The 22,451-nt window shown below is 47.6% G+C and overlaps 1 protein-coding gene across 1 annotated transcript in view; it reads left to right on the top strand.

Moving 5' to 3' along the window:
* Nucleotides 1-11,196, top strand: part of LOC139056971 (sodium-dependent low-affinity dicarboxylate transporter 1-like) — a 53,180-nt gene extending 41,984 nt beyond the window's left edge. Inside the window, exons 14-18 of the mRNA XM_070534755.1 lie at nucleotides 2,172-2,270; nucleotides 4,055-4,304; nucleotides 5,990-6,151; nucleotides 7,466-7,603; nucleotides 10,482-11,196. Of these exons, the coding sequence (XP_070390856.1) occupies nucleotides 2,172-2,270; nucleotides 4,055-4,304; nucleotides 5,990-6,151; nucleotides 7,466-7,603; nucleotides 10,482-10,646 (814 nt within the window). The 3' untranslated portion in view covers nucleotides 10,647-11,196. The remainder of the gene's footprint in view (nucleotides 1-2,171; nucleotides 2,271-4,054; nucleotides 4,305-5,989; nucleotides 6,152-7,465; nucleotides 7,604-10,481) is intronic.
* Nucleotides 11,197-22,451: the final 11,255 nt, after the last annotated feature.

A 22,451-nucleotide genomic window follows, 5' to 3' on the forward strand; every position in this document is an offset into this window, starting at 1 on the left:
TTAAGACTTCATTATGAAGTTCACATGTAAATAAATCCAGCATTTGTAAATAAATAAATTATATTTGAAAGAAGTTCTGCTGGTTAACTACCGTAAACTGCAAAGCGGATTATGACAGACGCCGTTGTGGAGTACTCCGAATTCAATTTAGACCACCCGGGATTCTTTAACGCGCACCCAAGGCCCGGTACAAGAGCATTTTTATACTTTTTCATATTCAAACGGAGGCGCTACGGTCGGGAGTCGAACGTGCGACCTAATGCTGCTCTGCAGCCCAAGTGTAAATAATTATGCCTTTTGCGCGTTTGCTCATGAACAGTGGCTGCTCAACATCCGTAAGTTGTATTTCTTAACGCGAAAGTGACCGAAGTTATCTGATGTATCAAGCAGGCCACATGTTTACCATACGCGTGTAAATAACCTGCACATAACAGTAATAATTACCACGCCAATTACGTTAATAACGAGCATAAACTACAGCGTAGAGCTATACGTTTTTGCGCATGCGTGTACTTGTACATCGGAAGGCACTGATAGCAACAGCGACGCTTGCAGCGATGTCTCCCGATGCTCTGCAGCAACAAAAGCGCACGGGATCCATATCTGGAAGAGCCATGTTCCTAATACCAGCTGGTTCGAATGACCCATCAGCCTCATAATCATCAGGGAAATACTTTCTGTTTCATTTTTCCCGCGACATAGTATAATGGCGCAACACAAGAACGTTTCCAAAGCATTGCGATATAACACCTCGCAAAAGATATCTCCACGAGCGCTGAAACGGTATCCTCTCTTCATCGCCGTCGGCTCGCGTTGGTCAGCTAAGCTGTTGGCACAACGCCCGTCCCACCAGTGAGGCCTCCCGTAGGGCTTCAAGCGTCACGCACTCTGTGACCCCAAAAGCCACCGACCGGAAGTGCTGGCCATGCTCTTCCTGTGCAGGTCCTCCAGTATCCCAGTACATACCTAAGCAAAAGCTAAAGCTCTGGCTTAAAAGCTACTCGGCCGCATGCGGCCTCATGACCCACTTGCAAGCCACTCGGGGCACTCCCTTGTGCCAGTTCTTTTTTCTTTTTTTCACGCCGAAGTATGCGCAGTAACTCGTCAAGTTAGCGTCATAGCAACGAAACGCAAGCTTTATATGAAGCTATTCAAAAATAGCCGTGTTGTGTGCTTCAATTCATCTTTTATGCCACGACCAAAGCGAAACACTAAATTGTTACTCTGGAAATGAACGTGCTAACTTCGGGTTTAACTGAAAGAGGAAATCAAAACTGCAATTCAGGATATGTAGCTTATGACGTAGTAGTTCTGCGGAAACCCTCAAGGTGGAGCGAAGTAATGAATAAAGGGAAAATCAGACATCCACCCGTTCGTAGCAATTGCTACAAAGGAAACCCATACGGGTTCCTCGAAAGAAACACCTCAGAGTTGAAGAAAAATTCATCCTGGTCCGCGACTCGAACCCGGGACCACCGCTTTTCCGGGGCAGCCACTCTACCATCTGAGCTAACCAGGCGGCGAGCAGATGGCAGGGCGAAGTCGAATTTGTCGACAACGCACGAAGCAAAGTCAAGTGTTTGACGTAGTAGTTCTGCTGAAACCCGCAAGGTGGAGAGAAGTAATTAATAAAGGGAAAATCAGACATCCACCCGTTCGTAGCAATTGCTACAACACACTTGCCTTTACTTCGTGTGTTGTCGACCAATTGGACTTCACCCTGCCATCTGCTAGCCGCCTGGTTAGCTCAGATGGTAGAGCGGCTGTCCCGGAAAGGCGGTGGTCCCGGGTTCGAGTCCCGGACCAGGACGAATTTGTCTTCAACTCTGAGGCTTTTCTTTCGAGGAACCCGTGTGGATTTCCTTCATAGCAGTTGCTACGAACGGGTGGATGTCTGATTTTCCCTTTATTAATATGTAGCTTATGTTTAACGAACTTTTGATCACTGCGCAAGACTGTAGAGTCCAAACAGGTAAAGTGCACAGTTCGCAAAGAAATATTGTTCGCTCTTCAGACGACCACGCTGTTCGACGGCGCGTCACTGGGGCATTACTTGCGTACCTCGCGAACCTTGAACCAAATCAAGAACTGGAGGCCTGATGACTGCGTCTTCATAAGTGTCGCGCCAGAGGACGACATTCTTTTCTGACAATCTCCTATCTCTGTTTCAGGGAAATCCGCGCCCTGATGGCGGTGTCTGCCGTCATTATGCTCACGGGTATCAGCTTCGGCGCCCTGATCACATTCCTCGACGTCGAGTCCACGCAGATGTGAGCGAAAAACTAAATCTTGCTCCCTTCAATATCTATGCTATATATACACCAGAATAAAACTCTCATTCAGAGCACCCCAGACAAAAGAAAAGTAATAAGGCAGACAGTACCAACGCTTCTTTCTTCTCCAATCCTACGGGCACTGACTGGTCCGCAGTACCGCAGCCGTAACCACTGCGATCGATCCCGCCGCACAGCGGCTCAATAATAGGGACGAGTGTTTTAGAGCCAAGATCAAATAACTCAATTAGAAGCTTAAACTGTAAGGTTCAGTCAAGTTAGTATAATGCACACACGTATTTACAAGTAGGGCAATCTTGCCATAAGGTACGGCTTTTCCGCAATAGCTCACCTTGATTCGGCGCTTCCTGCTTTGGGCGAGTTCATTTTTCATCACTATAAATCATTGTACTCGAAAGTAAGAAATAGCTTAACCTGCTAGCGGTTATGGAATTCTTCTTCTAATAATAATGCTAAAATTCATGTAGAGAACACAAAATATGTGACTTCTGTATGACGTCTTAAGCAGCACAATTCGATCACACACTTCGAAAAGGGAAATGAAGTTCTTTATTTTTTTTGTAAACAGTCTACCAGGGATTTCATGGACGGCTTAATCAGTCGGCTAGTCTCAAACCAGATTAAACCCGCATGTTCTATTGAAGTAGGAGTCGTGTAGTTAACTTTGAACGTATTGTAAGTGCTATTGATTGAATAGAAAAAAATCCGAGGGCCTTTAAGCACTTCTTATGAGTTGTGAATACGAAAGCATATTAATGTTCAAGTGAACGCCACTGAGCGATCTTTCGAGTTTTGGCCAGCGACTAATGTGCCGTAGTGGTACGTGCTGCCCGAGCCAGCAAGCAGCAGCAGGCGGTGGCGCCAAGGCCTGACAGGTCTGACCGCCACCATGGCCTTCGCAGCTGCTGGGGACTGAGGGGCTGGGGTTTGATTGTTCTTATTCATATAGGAGGTTGTTGCCAAGCACTGCACCAGGGTGGGCAATCCTGCTCTGGTGAGGGAGTGCGCTACCGGTTCTGGTCACCGGGAACAGGCCGCACGTCAGGCCTGTTTATGCAACTTTATCAACACGCGGTTTGTTTTACTCCAGTGGAAAATTGCACGGCACCGGGATTCGAACCACGGTCCTCTTGCACGCGAGGCGGATACTTTACCTCTACGCCACCACTGCAGCTCTTGTCGCATTATTGCTACAATAATGTAGCATTATTGAATTGTGTATTTTCAATAGCAACTATGCCAACAATATCTAGAGTAGAACAGTCTTCGTCATAGTGAAAAGTAGTATATGATAGCTGAAGTATCCGTAGCATAAACGTAGTCAAAGCGCAGAATGAAAATTTGTTGCATTTATTTTTGATAGTTCGGTTACAGTAACGTTAGACGAATCATTTGTAGGGGGCGAGAATAAACGCAGCATAGAAGCAAAAACAAAAAATTCGGTGGTAACCAGTGAACCCCGTTTCAAAGCGAATGGTCACAATGTCAATCCGAATCTGCACATCCAGCCATGTACAATTTAAAGTTGTAATCAAATTTTTGAAGTCTTGGGAACTGCTAAATACTTAAAATTGCAATTTTTCTGCTGTGATGACTTAAACAGTACACATCTTAAAATATTTCTTAATTTAATTGTAGAGCATACAGGATGAGTTTGGCGGAAGATGTCCTTTTTAGACCGTGCATAATAAATCCACACGCACGCACAGCCATGAAGTATTTCAGCAAGATGAGCATATTTTCCGGATTGCCACATGCAGCAACTGCACCACCTACGTGCTCCTTCTGGTGCTGGGCATGTCCGCGGTCTCCCAACTCCGCGTTGCCCGAGGCAGCTCGAGGTGCGGCGGCGCCGTAGCAGGCGCTGGGCAAATGTTCAGCGGCAACGGCGGTGTGGCCGCGGTCGGCACCAGGTCTTTCAGCCTGGGGCTCGAGGCGGGACTGCTCAATGTGCCCTGGGGCATGCTCTTCCTGCTCGGAGGACACGAATGCCTCGGAAAGGCTGCCGAGGTACGGGTGCAGACTGACTTATATGGCTTGCTCCAGTTCTCTTCATATAGAGGTGCAAACTGCAGAGCGCGACCTCATGAATTAGTATTCGTGCTGCCGTGACATTCAGGGTAGTGATCCTACCTTATACTTCCCTTTAGCGTAAACATTTTAGGGTGGCAAGATTGACACGTGTCGGGAAGTTTCCTAAAGGCGAGTTGTTCAAAGTGGCAAACAGCGAAAGAATGAGTGTCAACGTTTACGTCTGCTCTTTTTTTCTGCACCACGCATCGACCTGCCTTTTTGTTTACAAGTAGTCCTGCTGCCTTACGTAGTGCGGCAGTTCGCCTTAGCCGCCCAAACATCATATGGTATCCTGACCCAGTAAGGGGAGATTGGAACTGCAAAACCAATATTGATGTACGCAGTGACGTGGGCTTCTTTCGACTCTATAATCAAGCAGACAGTGCAAACGGTAGACGGCATGTCAGCTTTGGGATGCTGCGCGATGTGGTTGATGAATCTGTAGAGCAATGAATGTATTTGTCTGACCTGGCGTAAGCGGGCTAGACAAAATGCGTCGACGCTGAACGCGCCGGAAACACGGAGCGACAAGCATTGCCTGATGCGGAGTGACAACTTAAGCGAGTGGGAGCCTCCTCCCTATTTGGCTACATTGTAAAAGTGCCGTGAATCGCACAAATTCCCTGAATATGCATACTTCACACAACCGTTAACGACAAATTATCTAGAGGAAGGGTCCTTTAAACCCGGTTATACTTATAAGGGGTTGTACTGCAAGCGACCGCTTGGAAAGCCAGAAAACGAAGACGTCAAAAGAAACGAAAACGTCAAAGCAAAGAACGAGTCGCGACTACACCTTGAAGTTGTTGGGTGCAGCCATGAATTACGAACACGCTTGCTTAGGACTAGTCACTGCTAGACAATAACTACAGACTGGACGTACAGCGTGCTACAGGCGCGCGGGTGTGTAATCACGTACGCAGCACGTTTCGTATTTCGGGCGCTACGACTGATTAAAAGCGCGGGAAGAAATGATTGCGCAGGACATAGCGCGCCGAAACTGACTGAATGGAATATTTTAATACGCAATATAAGCTTTCACGTCGGAAGCAGCGCCCTTGTTTAAAAAAATTAGGAACTTACCTAATTATCATTCTATAATTCGTCCAGTAACTCCCGCATAATAATTATTATGGGCACGGAAGATGGCAGATGACCGAACACCCTACGTGTCATAATTCTATACTGTGGAATTTTTTCGAACAGCTTGGCTAACATTAGCTGGGACACCCTCATACCGATGCGACTGCATGTACTGAATTTCAAATCAATCGCTCGCTGCGAATAGGTTTTTTTTTTTTCAAGCAGCCGCCACGTTACGGCTCCTGCAACTCGACTGTAATTTTGCCTCTCTATACGCGCAAATCCGACTCGGGGCTCGTACTTCACCTAGCGAGTCACTTCGCTCGGTTCCTTTACTTCCTAATCGTCCATCCGTTCCCGTCCGTCCAATCCGGCGGTGGTAGCGGCAGCGAAGAGCTGCTGAGAAACCCTTCACGAAGCCTGAACAGGAATGTCATTGGAATGGAATCATTGCAATATTTCCGGTCCTGTTCTTCTTTTTTCTGAGACGTGAGCCTGCCCTTCTTCGGGAGCATCCCTGAGCTGTGTTTTTTCTGCAGCTGGCGGGCGTGGTGCCGACCATGCATTCGTTGCTGCGGCAGCTGTCCTCGTACAAGCCCATCATCGTGCAGGCGGTGCTGGTGATGTGGACGTCGCTGCTCGCCGAGATCTGGTCCAGCGTCGAGGCGCACCGCGCGCTCCTCGGCATCGTCAGCGAGCTGGTCAGTGGCGTCACTCGCTTCTTCGTCCAAAGGAAGATCCCTTCCGACGTGGCGCATTGTAGTGCACGAGGCCGATCAGAAAACTGTGTCTTGCGCTACGTCGCAAAGATCACCACCACGCTCTCGACCATCGACGGCGGGCGGAGCATAAGCCCCACATTGTACGCTTTGATCGGGTGCCGGTGGTATATGTGGCAACCGGCTGCAGTTAATGTCATCCACTGCATGTGCTACTCATAATGTGCTCTATGTTACTGAGTTTGCAAGCGCTGAGGTATGGCCTTATCGTTGCTGTCTGCGGTATAATTACTTCGTAAATTATGTGACGGAATCAAATTTTAGTAACTGCCGAGTCGTCTTTTTTTCTAAGAGTGGTGTGAATGTTTATGTATAAATTCAACATGCCGAAGTGAATATATAGTAATAATTTGCTGTTGACAAGTGCAACAGAGAGACAAAATTATTTGCAAGATTGTGGACAGAATTACTGCGACAGATGTATTTCCATGTATTATTCATGCGTAGTATCTGCAGAATTCTGATCGTGATCGTCACAAATTATCGTATATATATATATATATATATATATATATATATATATATATATATATATATATATATATATATATATATATATATATATTTTCGTGTGTGTGTGTCAGTCGACAGTAAGGAGTGTCGTTCCTGACTTTCGAGAGGACAGCCCACGGAAGCTGTAGTGGTGCCACAAACAACCCGAAAGTGTGACATCTCATCTTAGGTAGATGTTGTTTCCCTGGCCTGAAACCGACAGGGATAAAATACTAAGATCTCCTGATCCTTATTTAGCTAAAATATGTAGACCTACTGCAATGTACGCGGTCTCATTTACAGTCAGCCGCAAAAGCTTACGCACCGCGCACGTAATGCTCGCACGTTTGCTGGCGTACTCTGCTCTATCATATCTTAATGTTATATATTCTTATATTTATCTTATAAAATTGCATCACTTAATGTTCCGAAAGTGCACGGTGTCTTACGAGGGATGCCGTAGCGTGGTGTTGCTCATTAATTTAACCACCCACCTGAGGTTCCTGTAAGGTGCACCACCCAGTGCGCAGTACATTTGTGCATTCTACTACCATGCGGCTACCTACCTACCTGCATGCGGCTGCCAGCATCGAACCCTCGACCGCGCTCAGCAGTGCAACGCCATAGCCTCTGAGCCACCACGGGCGGGCGACGCTGCCTTAAATAGCTGTTGACTGCATCGTGCGCGCGGTTCATTGCTTTCGTGTGTAGACTACAACAGCTGTTGCCACCTGCACCCTACAGGCAGCCGAGATGCAGGTGAACCCGGTGTACTACACCTTTCCGGTGACCATAGCCATCTCGACGGCGGGCATGCTGCCCGGCTCGGCGCTGTCCGTCGCGCTGCTCATGGACAAGGCCCCGCTCAGCACCGCAAAGCTCGTAAGAGTGCGGCTATTTCACGTGCCCTGCCGACCCGCAGGCTTCCTCTGCCAGCGATCTCAAATTACCCTTGTCTTGCGTCTGCTGAGTTTTTAATGGGATTTGCATTTTTCTTGTGGTATACTTTACGTACTTCCCGGGGGTGACTATCGGTCTAACTATCAGCCTGTTTTCCTGCCAACCGGGATAACTTGCTCTTCCTTGGAAGGAGGAGTAGCGCATCGAACTCCTGTGGTGATGGGAACAGCGTTCGAAATCGACCGGCGGACAAACTGGGGTCAGTGGGTATGGGACACTGTGTGCCTGTATGTGCCGCTCTTAAGCGAAACTCTGACGCGGGCAAAGGTAACTGCGGATGTGAAACTGGGTATGTGGCACTTTGGTAATGCACCGCAGTTCAGTAAATTGCTTTGACGCCGACTTGGAGCACTGGGTATGTGCTACTAGGTCTGTGCCGCTCCTCAATGAACGTTTTGACACCGACTAGAATAACTACAGGTGTGTGCCAGGTTATAATCTCCTGTCCTCGACTGCGTTTTCCATCCCTCGGTGCCTTATTTCTTGCCGTAACAAAACAGTTATTTGTTTTACGCATTATAGACTCATGCTTTCTCGCTGCAAGTTGTCGAATGCTTAGCAAAGGTATAGCACTTACTAAATTTTGGAGGTTCAACAGCTAGATGAAAAGGCCGCAATGACTGATGAAGCTAATAGATGCGCTCGTTCCTCTAACATTCACTGTCGGTCCTTTTTTTTTCTAAGATTGTAGGAATTGTAACGGATAGAAGATGCGGCTTCAAGGATTTATAAAAAGCTTTTAGTAGCAGCTCAGATGGAACCGAAGGCATGTCGTAAAGCCTGGATGAAAAGAAGAAGAAAAAAATTCAGAAACCGTCACCGACTATTGTCAATGCAAGGCGAATAGTGGGACGCTTCTAGGTACCTATTCGCATCAATAAAGTAACGATGCAGTTTAAGGCGTCTATTGGTTTCAATGAGAATATTTGGGTACATTTGCTGTTTTATTTCATAATTTCGCAGAGAACAGAGTCGTTGAGCAGCATGCAGGTAGCGTTATATAATACAGACCGGCATTACGTGCGTCTCAAAGAACGTGATAGTTGGCGTTCGGCAACGGTCCCTGCATCGGTGCATTTGCGGCGGCGGCGAAAGCTGTGCAAGTCCAACCACCGACCAGCGATAGCGAAAACGGACAAAAGGGCCGCCATGAGCTATTCGTTTCATAACATAACATTTCTTTTCCTTTCGGCTAATTAGAGCAAAACATCAGTAGCACGCCCCGAATATATACGTTGCGCATGTAAAACACCAAAGGCACGACGGAAGTCTGTAGGAGCGGTGAAGGTTGCACTGACTGAAGGTTGCATTGAATATGTGTGGCCCTGCGAGCCTAGACCTCGTTGCAAAGTTACATTGTTGTTGCAGTTTCTATGCACGCGGTTTCAATACTCTATTCATTACAACTCTGCTCATTAACCTGCTTTTGTCTATTCGCATTAGATTGGACCCATGATTAACTAGTCTAATTGTCCAAACATTTGTTTAATAATTTATCACGTCGCTGACAATAAATCTTAGATTTTATTTGAATTTATGAATTATTTATTGCTTGATTGCTTGATTGATTAGAGCTCGAAAGAATTCCCAGAAAGGAGCAGAGCTGGCCTAGAGTCGATGGAACAGGGTCGGTCGTTTATTTATTGAAGCACAAAAGTAACATTGTTTTTCATCATTCACCATTTTATTTTATGAAACCAATACAACAAAACATCATTGGAGATGATTTCCAATTTGTTTCCCGAATTGGAAAATATCTCGAAACTTGTTTTATCCTGGAAATCCATTTCAATTTCAATCCATTTCTTGCCAACTCGCAGGCCACAATTTGTTAATTGCAATATTTGCTGTATATTAATTAGTTAATTAGCCGTATTCTGAGTTGGACCATTGTGTTTTGGTATAGATGCGTCCGGCTGTTCATGATGTGTCTTCTAGATGTTGTGAAGAAGCCACATCATTTCCGCCAATGTCCACTTTCTTACGACATCCTCATTTATCCTTGCGCATCAATTACAACTTGTGAAATGGTTGCTCCGCGTTTGAGTACTGTCGTCATATATGTGAGCATCATGACCATACCTTAGTTCTCATAGACTATATCATTTGTTATACATTGCTATATGCAGGGTGATCATATTAAAGTTTTATGGAATTTTCAAAAACCGCCTGTGGCAGATATAACATAAATCTTGTCGCTGAGCTGGATTTTTCGAGGACGCGGACATCACTACGAAGCGCGATCGAAGCACATATTAACTTAAGTAGGAAAAATGACATTGGATTTAATAATTTGAAGTTATTTATCTTTGAAATGTATGTTCTGAATTTTCTTTGATATTATTATTTTTGCAGATTTCATGTTTTTTATTGTTGTTTTTATCAACTGGCAGCAAGAATGGCGATTTCTAGAATTTTTATGTTTTACCTAGCAACTTTTCTCTTTGGCAACGTATTTTTTTTTTGGAAAGACCATTTCATTATGCACAATATGATGTGCTGCATTGTGTTCTGGAAATATTATTTGTAGTGGCAAATAATTTTTTTCCCGAGACCTCTAAAAAACGATACCTTTTCTCGCGGTAACGAAATAGTTAATTTGGAAGTTAATTATTGAATATTTGTTACATATTTGAATATGTATTTCGATTTCTTGTGCACGTCCGCTTCTCTGAATAATTCATCTCAAGGAGTAGAATTATAATAGCGTCAACAAGCGATTTTTTAAAAAACTGCAAAAACCTAAAGAAAAACGATATCGCCCCGTACGATATAATTCCGCTCCTGCCTCCTTTCGCAGCTCATCCTGGGCGCAGCGGCCAAGTTGGTGGCCGTGGTGTGCACGCTGGTCTCCATGAACACGGTCGCCGTAGCCCTCTACGACTTCTCCAACACCAGCTACCCCCTGGCAGAGGAGGACGTCGTCTTCCTGCCTCTGCAGTCGGAGCTCGCCTCGCTCTTGTAGCGAGGGTCCAGGCCGCCCACGGATCCACTGCCGCGTCTCGATAGACCGGAGACCCTCGCCCCCGCGGCCTGTGCGACAACGTTACCCTCCTTTCCTCGAAAACGACCGTGTGCGTGTGTGTGTGTATTTCGAAGACTTGTTTTGCCGCCGCCATTTCTCGGGCGTCGAGGAGTCGGAACCTTGACCTGCAGAGTGTTCCTCTCGCGTCCCTCGTAGTTTGATAAGTGCAGTGTTTATAATTATTGTATCCGTTTTCCTCAAGCAGAAAGCAGTCGCTTTGATTATGTAAGCAGCGATTATGTACGTTCGCTCAAAGCAGCTGCTGCGTCTAGCAGGATGAACTGCGCTACAGTCTGTTCGGTGCCCTGTGAGCAACTTCTGAATGGATCGCTCCGAATCGTGATAGCGTGCACTGAACCAACGTCGCGTTGCTGCGACTAGAACAAGCTGTACAAGTCGGTTGTCAATTTGCCGCTCAATGTTGATCGTTCCTTGCAGCCCCATTAAGAGCTGTGTGCTTTTTTTAATATACGCCAATTGATTCTTGGTGCCTGTGCTGTATGGACTCACTTTATTTATTTATTTATTTATTTATTTATTTATTTAGTTATTTAGTTATAAAATATTGTAGGCCCGAGTTAGGGCCATGCAGGAGGGCTATCGAAAGGTTTTACACAGGCACTGGTTCAAACATCAAAGTAGTAATTCATCACACATTATCAGTAGAGGAATGTATATATATATATATATATATATATATATATATATATATATATATATATAACGTCACTGTGCACCTTATGGCAGTGACAATAATGCGCCAAACAATTTAAACATTGCAACTTTAGGGAAAAACCGTCCTAGAGCTGGCGAGAAGGGAACGAAAAGCGCCTCATATTATGACGTTAATGCGTCGGATGAGTCACTGTTCTGTAGCATACACAGCGGCAAAGCGCGTTCCAGTGAGTGATCTTTTGTGAAAAATTAAATGAAAACTTGAATGTGTTAGTACGTGCTCTAAATGGTGTTATCGATTCAGCATGACGATTTCGAGTTAATCGTGACGTCAGAGGTTGGATGTACGGAGCAGGGTCTATAATGCGAGATGGTTGCTGTTCAAGTGAAAAAGGAAACTTCAATCTCAGACTTTTGTGACGCAGATTAAGTTCCTGAATTTTATTTTGTTGCATCACAAAAACTTGGGCTCCGTCATGCGGCATTTAGGAAATTAAGGTAAACCGAATACGAAAGGTAACAAACAGGATCGGTGGCTTTTCGCAATCGTTTTCCTCGTGTAAGTTGCTTTTCTGCAGAGCTGCTGGGTCTGCGAACTGTGACGGCGAGCACTGCTTAAAGACTGCGGTTTTAGCATGCGGGTTTGAACTTCGTGTATACAGTAGCGGGCTAGTGAAACGTGCAAGACGTGAGCACGTGCGTGTGCGCGAGTCTCAATGCTATTTGCGGTCGCCGTTCGGATTCCGCACTAAACGTATTGCTACGAAGAGGGAGCCCAATGCACAAAGGTATTTGCAACTATTTACACGGGGAAAAAGTTAGTGGCAATCGTGCATGCTGGTACAAAGGTCGCAGCTCCAGGAGTCAGTCTACCGCTTCCTCTTCGTCTCCCTCTAGCGTGCACGGTCCTGTCCAAACGCACTGTGACAATATTTTGCACTGCACACTGACTGCGCGCGCATAAGGTGCATGCGCCATGTATAATGAGAACTAACGCAATAGCCGTCTCATCCGTATTCTTTGTGTCGGTCCAGCTCGTTTTTAATTTTTATTGCAATGGCGTATTGCACTTGTGTTTCATTATGGTTCTAATCGGTCTTTCCCCCAAAGCGATATTGTTTTTGTCTTCCAGTTGCAAGAGCTGGCGACATCAGGTCGCGCATGTACCCATGGTTTTGATCGGTTGCTTTCGCGAAGCCGTTTTGTTATCGCCTTTTGGTTCTTACGCATGGCGATGTCAGATATAGTGCGTGTGCCTCCGAACACTTTCGCTCTTTTAGATAGACCACCCAGCCTGTATCGCTGAGCGCGTGACAACCGAAAGCCGATCACAAAACAGCATTCGGGAAGCGACCAATCACAACCGTGAAAAAACGCATGTGGCAAAATGTACTCATTATTCAAGGGTGCTTGGCGTTGTGGGTTATCGCAAAATACAGCTGGGAGAGATGGGGACGCGCGTGGAAGCGCATAGAAAAAGAATACTTAAAGCAGACATCTGGCTAGTTGGAAATTCGACATGCGTTTTAGTGCTTGAAAGAAATAGTAAAAAATAACGCTGGTAAAAGAAAAACGGCGTCCTACCTGTCCTCACGACTTTCCTCTTCTCTCACTTTTTCCTATTTATTTTAAGCGCTCAAAATGCATGAAATATAGACAGTAGTCGGCGACGACTTCGCGATGACATGCGCAGAGCCGTAGACGTGGCTGGCGACTATGTCAATAATGCCTATCACGAGTGGAATCCACTTTGAAACGGAGAGATTGCAGCTGACACCGCACCTTGACACACAACTCAAGTTCGTGCGCGACTTTCATGTCGATAACCGCGTCATAACGCTATGCTGCTGCCACATGCAAAATATTACTCGATGTCACCCTGCATGGTTTTCCTCCACTGAGGCGCCACCAATCTTTCTAACACCCTGTTGCTAATGTTCATCGCGCCAATTTTTATAGTCTCATTACTGGCGCTTGGTTATTCTAGATTTTTTTGGAGGACGAATACATTTTTACTTACATCCCCACATATTCTTTTCGTGGCCCTTTTACATGCCAGGCACATGTGTACTCGGGCAGACCACCTTTTATAACTTCGCGTTTTCAAACAGCCTATCATAGCCTTTAAAGTAACTGTGTTACCTCTGTGTTATTTTAGGACCCTTCCTTCATTGCCTCTTTTTTCCCTACCTAATGGCTTTCATGGACCGACCATCTCCAGAGAGGTTGCTTAGCGCGTCTGTCGATAGTGTGGCTTGTCCATAACAATATTTTTTATGGACAAGCCGCATGATCAATGTTACTGGAATATGTAGTCCCAGTATAATAAAAAAAATAATATTCTGTACTATTTATGCTTGCTTTTGTTTAGTGGAGGAGCCAGATACCGTAAGACGCAATGAAGAGCTATTTGTTGACGGTTGGTTGTAAAACATCACAAAATTAAAATGTGTCACGAGAATGAAAATGTGTTTGTGGTCTCAGGTTGCTTGCTACATTCCAGGGCCCGAAGTCCTTTTTCATGAAGCGATGTATTTAGTGCAAGGTGTAAGTGTGGAAGTGAAAGAAAAATGTTTTCAGTGCTGGCATTTTTCTTTATTTATTGTCTATGTCTACACGTTTTCGCAGTGACACACGGATATAAACTAACGATAAAGCCAAACTCTATCCGAGCTTGAGCTTTTACAGGTTTTCTTTTTTTTCTTTGTAGGTTCTCGTGAGAGAGAGAGAGAGAGAAAACAAGGATAGGAAAGGCAGGGAGGTCAACCAGAAGAGCATCCTGTTTGCTACCCTGCACTTGGGGTGGGGTAAAGAGGAATAGAAAGAGGAAAAAAAGGGAGAGAGTAAGCACTGAGTGCGTGTGGGAGGGACACTATAAACGGTCTCTTAAGCAGGTGCACTTCAAGTATTGCACTAGTGCACGAATCGTTTTTCGAGCCAGTGACGGGTGTGGCCACGGTCCGAGTATCTTTGACTCGGTGAACGGTCTCGAGTCCAATCGGTGTAAGGATGCCCGCAGAGAGAGGCGTTGGACATCGTAGCGAGGGCAGGCACACAATAGATGCTCGATGGTTTCCTCGCACCCACAGGAGTCGCACATCGGGCTCTCGGCCATTCCCAAACGATAGGAGTATGCATTCGTGAATGCCACTCCTAGCTACAAGTAGCACAACAAGGTTGTTTCGCCGCGGGAAAGGCTAGATGGCAGTTGTAGCCGTCGCGTGGGGTCCAGTTTATGTAATCGACAATTGAAGGCACTTGAACTCCAGAGATCTCGTGACTTCTTCCATGCAAGTAGGCGAAGTTCCCTGGCCACGTCCGACCTCGCCAAAAGTGCTGGACGCGTCAGTGTATCTTTGTGGGCAGACCGGGCAGCCTTGACAGCTAGGTTGTTGCCGATTAGGCCACAGTGAGCAGGAATCCATTGAAATATAATGTGGTGCATGCCCTCTTTCTAGAGCATGGCGGTGCACTTCCCTGATGTCAAATGTTATCTGCTCGCAAGTTATGTGACGTAATGTGACCGTCATTCAAGTACACTTTGTTCTCCTCTTCGTTCTTGTATGAACGTATTCATACATACGTACATATGGATCCAAAAAAGTTCTCTCAATGTGGGCGTGCATCGATATGGGCGTGGCGCCCCGTCATTCTAAAACCCCTTATACTGTGCAGGCCTCGTTGCATAACGAGAGTGAATGGTACTCCCGCTCGCCTTTTTCCAGCTTAGAGAAATATAATGCCATGGGGCATCCAATGGCAAGACCATCTTTTTAAATGTGCTTTGAAGGACGCCCCCAGAAAATTCTCATCCCAACGACCAAGGGAAACATCTTCAAAGGTATCATGTTTCCTACACAGAAAAAAAAAATGATCACCCATGAGAGCGAACAAATTGCATTCATATTTAACAGCCACTGTGCCACTGCAACTGCAAGAAAAGGGACTTCACTTTAAGCGGTACCTGCGTACTTCTCACACTGCGTAAAACATTTTGACCAGGTACATTTCTGTATAGGGAAGGACGGGAAGAATTGTATAAATTAATTTCATACACAATATTTTACGCGACACAGAGTCAATGTATTCGAGAGAAGGAAAAAACGGAAATCCAATACACACGGAATCTATCTGAAGCTAAACGAATATTTATGTGAAGCGAAGCAGAATTTGGGGATCTGGCAAGTGAGGGGTAGTCTTGGGATTTCCGCTAATACTCGGCTTCAATTTCGCCGCTGAAACATCTGTCCTGAAGTGAATAATTAAAAAAAAAAGGTTTTAGTGGGCATTTTTAACTAGGCACCTCGTTTTTGTGCTTTGTGACTTGACGCCCGAGTAATGGCCGCCTCTTTATGTTATCCACCTTATTGCGCTGTATGCTCCGTGCAGTTTTTTATTGCGATAGTAATTCTATGGACAATCCAGCTGCAATTTGGCGTCGGCGTCGCGATATGAGTGCGTATGAAGTCAAAGTGCGATAAGACCGTCGCCGCGCGCCGTATGCTGTATGTGCGAGTGAAAGCACGCGAGGGAGGAAGGCGGAGAGCAAACACGTCGTCTTCGGTAGCGCGGAAGGCCGTGGGAGGATGCGAGGGAGGGAAGGGTGGGCGGCAGCGTTGTTCACTAGCAGCAACCGCATATTTCGCGACCAGGCGCAAGGGGAATTCTCACGATCGCGGCTCAATTTCGAGCGCGGCACGGTTGAGAGCGGGGAGGCAGTGCGGGAGGCAGGTGGCGGCTTCGACTCTGCCAACACATATGTATACTTTGCACAGCCGCGCGCGGTCGCGCGTGCTTTAAAGGGATCTGCAGACAGCTCATACCTTTGTTCGTGCTGTGTTCTCGCCACTCTTCTGTTGAATCAATAGACAAAGGTCATTTCGCTCGCTGCAGCTGCCGCGCTTGCTGGCACCGGCGTTCTGAAAGCGTATGTACGCGCTCATCGAGTGTGGTGAGTTCATGTCTGCTTGTGCTCGCTGACATCACGCTCGCTAATTAAGTTAGTAATACAGTTAGTAAGGGAATGTTTCCAAGTTTATACGGCCGATAAAACTACCGTCATAACTCTGTATATCTGTCTACTGATTCGCTATCGCAATCGATGCTTCGACTGTCGGCCGAAACTGCGACTTTCTTTAACTGGTCGCACTAATAAAGAAAGGGTCAACCATGCGTCGACGCTAAAAAAGGCAAGGTCGACGTACACGGTTGTTCAAAAAAAAGTCGATGATGAAATGTTTCTTATATATTTCTACTCTGTCTCACTATATCTCTTTTTCGTGTTTATTATTTGCTTATTTTGTATATATTATTCGTACGGTATTTCACGCCCAATTACGTCGACCCCCATTGGGTCTCCTTGGCCGCCCGGCAACGTAAGACACGTTCGTTGTATTCTTCAGAAGCCTCGGCAGCCACGTGTTCCTGCTGGGCGACTCTGTTCCGCTCCAGGACCTAGAAACGCTGAACGACGTCCTGCTGTTCCTGGCACGTCACGATACGCATCGCGCATCTGGGCGAGACTGACCTCGCGAGGTGCGGCCGTCTTATTGGCGTGGCTGGCGCGTGATCTGGCAAGACGAGCTTCACGCACGTCGGCTCTCTAATTGGCCCGTCGAGCGCGCGCCGCCTCAGCGCACTTGAGTTTCCTCTCTCCAGCGTCGACAGCTGTCTTGATACGCGACAGTGCATGAGACGAACCCCTCATGCACTGCTAGTCTGTCTGTGTGGTTTAAGGAGGCAAATGTGCATCGGCGGTGGGACGAAAGGAGGATCAAAAAAAGAGGGCAAGGGGGAGGAGGTCTAGTTAAGGATAGGAAAAAGTAGACAGCCGGAGGAGGGGGTGGCTTGGTTGTACAAGTTGCTGGACGGTGAGCAGCTCTCCGGTCCTACTCCGACCGAGCTCCCCTGCGCCCCAATGATGATGATGATGACAATAATTTATTGACATTGCGTTTGAAACTGTGTTGACAATTATTCATCTAACCAGCTTGAGCTTATCAGGTGATCTCTACATGCTTATCAATCTAGCATTGTGCCTATATGTCTGTGCTCAAAATTTCTATACGTATAGACTTTAATTGTGCAGTTAAATATACTTATAACGGATCCGGCCCTATGAATACCTTCCATTTTTCCCCACCGATAGTCTAAACGTGTCTTGCTTATCTTGACTGCTCACCAGTTGATGCTTACATCGGCTTTGAATCCCAGCTCTTGTGGAAGGCTTACGTTATACCTACAAGTCTCGCTGGCTGATTACCCGCGCATTCCATTAGGATGCGCCGAGTTGTCACCAGACTTTCGGGCCTGCAGACACGTGTGCCATTCTGTCGCGAATATTTGCTCCGGTATTTGGTGATATCGTTCCGGTAGTGTGCTTGAAGATTAACATGCAGAAGACAAAGATAATGCTCAATAGCCTGGCAAGAGAGCAAGAATTTATGATAGCCAATTAGCCTTTAGAGTCTGTGAAGGCGTGCGTTTACCTAGGCCAATTACTCACGTGGGACCCTGATCACGAGAAGGAAACTTACAGAATAAAAATGGGTTGTTGTGCATACGGGAGGCGTCGAGAGATCCTGACTGGATGCTTACCACTATCACTGAAAAGAAACGTGTACAATCAATGCATTCTACCGGTGCTAACATATATGGGGCAGAAACTTGGAGGTTGATAAAGAAGCTCGAGAACAAGTTAGGGACCGCGAAAAGAACGATGAAACGAGGAATGTTAGGCTTAACGTTAAGAGACAGGAAGAGAGCGGTGTGTATCAGAGAGTAAACGGGAATAGCCGATATTCTAATTGACATTAGGCGAAAAAAATGGAGTTGGGCAGGCCACGTAATGCGTAGGGTAGATAAGCGGTGTACCATTACAGTTACGGAATGGGTGGTAAGAGAAGGGAAGCGCAGTCGAGGACAGCAGAAAACTAAGCGGGGGGAGAAATTGGGCTATTTGCAGGCGCAAGTTGGAATCTGTAGGCGCAGGACAGGGGTATTTGGAGATTCTTCGATCTGCAGTGGACATAAAATAGGGTGATGATGATGATGTTTTGTCCTTAGGCAGCCAGCTAGAGTCTCGAATACCAAGGCACCGCTATTTGTGCTACCGTACATAATTTCCTTTCTACTTTTTAGAGCGCAGCTCATAGGCATCCGCGCCGGCATTCACGGCGTAAGCGAGCAAACGCAGAGCGCAGCGAGGGATGAAAAGAAGCGGCGAGAGCGAAGAGGGCGCGAGGAAAGTGGAGAAGGAGGTTGCAGTGATAGCATGAGGCGGAAAGCGGAGGAGAAGGGAATGGTGAAAGCGTGCGAAGAAAAGCGCAGTGCCGCTCAAGACGGTTGGCGGCGACGACCGCTATGGAGAGGGCCGGAGAGGGCCGTAAAGGTCAATGCCGACGAAAGCAAAGTGGTTGGCTGCACAAAGTGGTGGTTGCATTGTCCCGGCGGGTGCAGTGGTAGGTTGCTTGCGGCGTTGGTAAAGAGTGCACGAGGCGACGTATCGAGCTATGCTAGAATAAATACCTGGCCAGAAGAATCGGCTGCGTATTCACTCACGGATTTTGTAGTAGCCCAAGTGACCAGACGTCGGGTCATCGTGAGAAGGCCAGAAAACTTGAGCACGCAGAGCGCGCGGAGAAAGGTCAACCCATCGATGGCCCTCCGGGTGAAAATGTGGCGATATAGAAGACCATCCTCTAATTTGAAAACTTTGAGCTGTCTTCAAAGCCTGCTGTTGGTGCGATTGAAACACCAGTGGGACGATCCATGATGCCGTAGCAACAAACATCAGTGCGCTGGTGACCGGAAAGCACAGAAAGGCAGCTGAATGGCAACTGGGTCAGGGAAACAACAGGTAACACTGACGACTCGACGTCCGCGCGGCCATGTTGACAAGGTGATGTAACGTGATCCAAACATGGCCGCAGTGGGCAGCAGGGAAAAACACCGGTGTCTTGGTGCTTCCTACCGCACTTACAAACGCCATCGAAGTCGTATGCATGCAATCTGAGGATCTAGCGGTCAAGGCGCCCTGATACGTTTTTTATCGTTGATAGCGAACATAAGGCATGGTGATCGGTAACAACCGTGAATGCCGAGCGTGGTGGTATGGGGAAAATTTCTGCTCCCACCATACATCAGCCAGGGACACCTGTTCGGTGATTGTGTACTTCTTTTCCGCAGTAGTCAAAGCGCGGCTTGCACGTGTTAACTTTCTCGCGAGAAGTGCGGTCACGCTGCAACCGCACGGTATATACTGGGTGTTTCTGCACAATTCTAGCCCTTGAGCTGGTGCACTTGAACAGGTGGACATTCATCATCATCATCAATATCATCATCATCATCATCATCAATATCATCATCATCATCAGTATCATCATCATCACCATCATCATCATCAGCAGCAGCAGCAGCAGCAGCAGCAGCAGCCTGTTTTATGTCCACTGTAGGACGAAGGCATCTCCCAACGAACTCCAATTATACCTGTCCTGCGCCAACCAAATCCAACTAGCGCCCGCGAATTTCCTAATTTCGTCGCTCCACGTTGTTTTCCGCCGTCCTCAACTGCGTTTCCCTTCTCTTGGTACCCATTCTGTAACCATAATGGTCCAACGGTTATCTAACCGGCGCATTACATGACCTGGCTAGCTCCATTTTTTTTTCTTAATGTCAATTAGGATATCGGTTATACCCGTTAGCTCTCTGATCCAAACCACCCTCTTTCTGTCTCTTAACGTTATGCCTAGCAATCTTCGTTCCATCGCTCTTTACGCGGTCCTTAGTTTGTTCTCAAGCTTCTTTGTTACTTGCACGAAAAATTGAAATGCATACTAATGACCGAATATAAATAATTAGGTGTTTAACTAAGCACCTTATGACGCATATTGCAATTAACAAATTGTAGCTGGTAAGAACGCAAAGTATATCCACTTTAAGAGAATTTTCTGGATGACACCACTTCGACATATGCGACATCAAAACATCGTTTTATGTATTAACGTACAAAATTAACTGGAACGCCAATGCTTTTCTCCACAAAGTTCAGGAATTAATATCTCGAAATTATTGTTCAGAATTCGTCCCTAGTTGATCCGTCTTGCAAACTCTCCGGCTAGAGTTCGTAAAATGCAATACGTGCCAATACAAGCACGTACAAAGAGCACGAATATCGGCGGGCGGCGAGGGCCAAGGCGCTCATCGATCTCCATGCCAAAGACAGGACTGCCGTATTTGGGGACGCGGCAGAGTATCCAGATGACAGAAAGGCATTCGCCGCAGCAGTCGTCGGGGCATCGACCGGTGCAACGAAAACTGCGGCGAGTGTGCGGACTTAAGAGGCGCATCGAGCCGAAGAGGTGACCGTTGCCCTGGCCATCGCCGACCCCGAGGGCACGACTGTGCTCTGTGATTCAAGGACGGCAGTGATGTGTGGTGAAGCCGCGCGTGTGTTGCGTGCGGTCAATCTCACGAGTGAAAATAGGTGTGTGGTGATAAAGTGGTTTCCGGCGCACGTGGGCAGAGATGTGTCGGATCGCGGCAACGTAAACCACGAGACGGCGAACGCGGCGGCGCGAGGACTAACCAACCGTGCCGCTGCTACTGCGGTGGACCCGTCGTGGTGGTGGGAAACCAAGGACGGAATGACCTCCTACAACGAAACTGTGAAGTGGTACAAACTAGAGAGAAGCACTATGACGCCACCGCTTCCGGGCTTGACCCGTAAGGAAGCGGTGTTATACCGACCATTTCTGACAGGGTACGGATCGGTTCTCATGCATTGCAGGCTATACCACAGGCAGGTCAATTTATGTTACGCCTGCGGTCGGCTCGGCCACTGTGCGGACGTGTGCCCAAACCCCGGGGACGTTATCTGCCGAGGCTGTGGTGCCCCAAACCCCACTCAGGAGCACCACTGAGCATCCAAATGTAGGCTATGCGATGGCCCCATCTTACCGCCGACAAAGCCTGCAAGGAACGCTGCCACATTCCATACGTGGTACGACGACGGCGAGAGCACGGTCGACGAGGAACGGCGACGACTGTACTACAATGCCCAAGTCCGCCATCGGTACCATCGAAGACTACCCGCACCTCCCTGGAGGTGCCCGGGCCGCTGACAAACGATCCCAGTCCAGATCCAGGGGCCAATCCCGGAGCTGCTCCAGGGGGGTCGTTGCCCGCCTGGAGCGGCTCCGGTCCCGAGGTGCGCCGCGTGGCGCATCTCGGGACCACTCCGTTTCTCGCTCCAAGTCAGGGCCCTGGTCCCGTTCCGGCTCCCGTTCTGGATCCCGCTCCGGGCCCTCCTGTCAACGATTGTCAAGCTCGCCGGCACCACCAACGAGCAACAAGAAACGAGGCACCCTCACCTGGACGGACGTCGTCCGGGGAGGAAGAAACGACACCACATCACAGGTAGAGTCGGGCTCACTCCCAGAGCACGTTACAGTCACTAACACATCCCAGATAGCGTTACTCAAACGCGAAAAGGCCGCAGTGAAAGAGACAATCCTCAAACTTACGGCCGCGATTGCCGAACTACAAAACGACAGGAGCGCGCGCGCAGCCATTATACCCGCCGCCGAGAACGCCGCCAAGGCAGTAGCCCCGTCACCACCACCGTAACCTGTTAGCGCTGGTAGCGCCGACGGCGAGAGCGCGCCCAAGAAACGCGCCGTCACTCGCGCCCTACCAGAACAGAAACCCAAGATAGAAGAGATTAAAAGTACGCTGTCGGCAATTAAAGAGAGCCTCCGCTTTCTCGGAGAGCATATGACCCGCGTACAGCCCACCCTCACGGCCCACGGTAATCGGTTAAACGTCGTAGTCCCCGCTATTGCTACTGGTAAGCCGGCCTCGCTACAACACACCACGCCCAACCCACCCGCACACGCAGCCCCCTTCCAGCCCTCAGGCGCCGGGACCAACCCCTACAAGCATCAAGATGGCCAGGCGAGATGAAGCGTTCCGCATCCGGCAGTGGAACTGCAAGAATTTCACTGCGCGGAAAACCTCCCTGCAGCAAAACCTACGCAGCCACGACGCCAAGCCCCAAGTAAGTCTACCGCA

Source organism: Dermacentor albipictus, chromosome 3, assembly GCF_038994185.2.
Source record: "Dermacentor albipictus isolate Rhodes 1998 colony chromosome 3, USDA_Dalb.pri_finalv2, whole genome shotgun sequence".
Classification (NCBI taxonomy): domain Eukaryota; kingdom Metazoa; phylum Arthropoda; class Arachnida; order Ixodida; family Ixodidae; genus Dermacentor; species Dermacentor albipictus.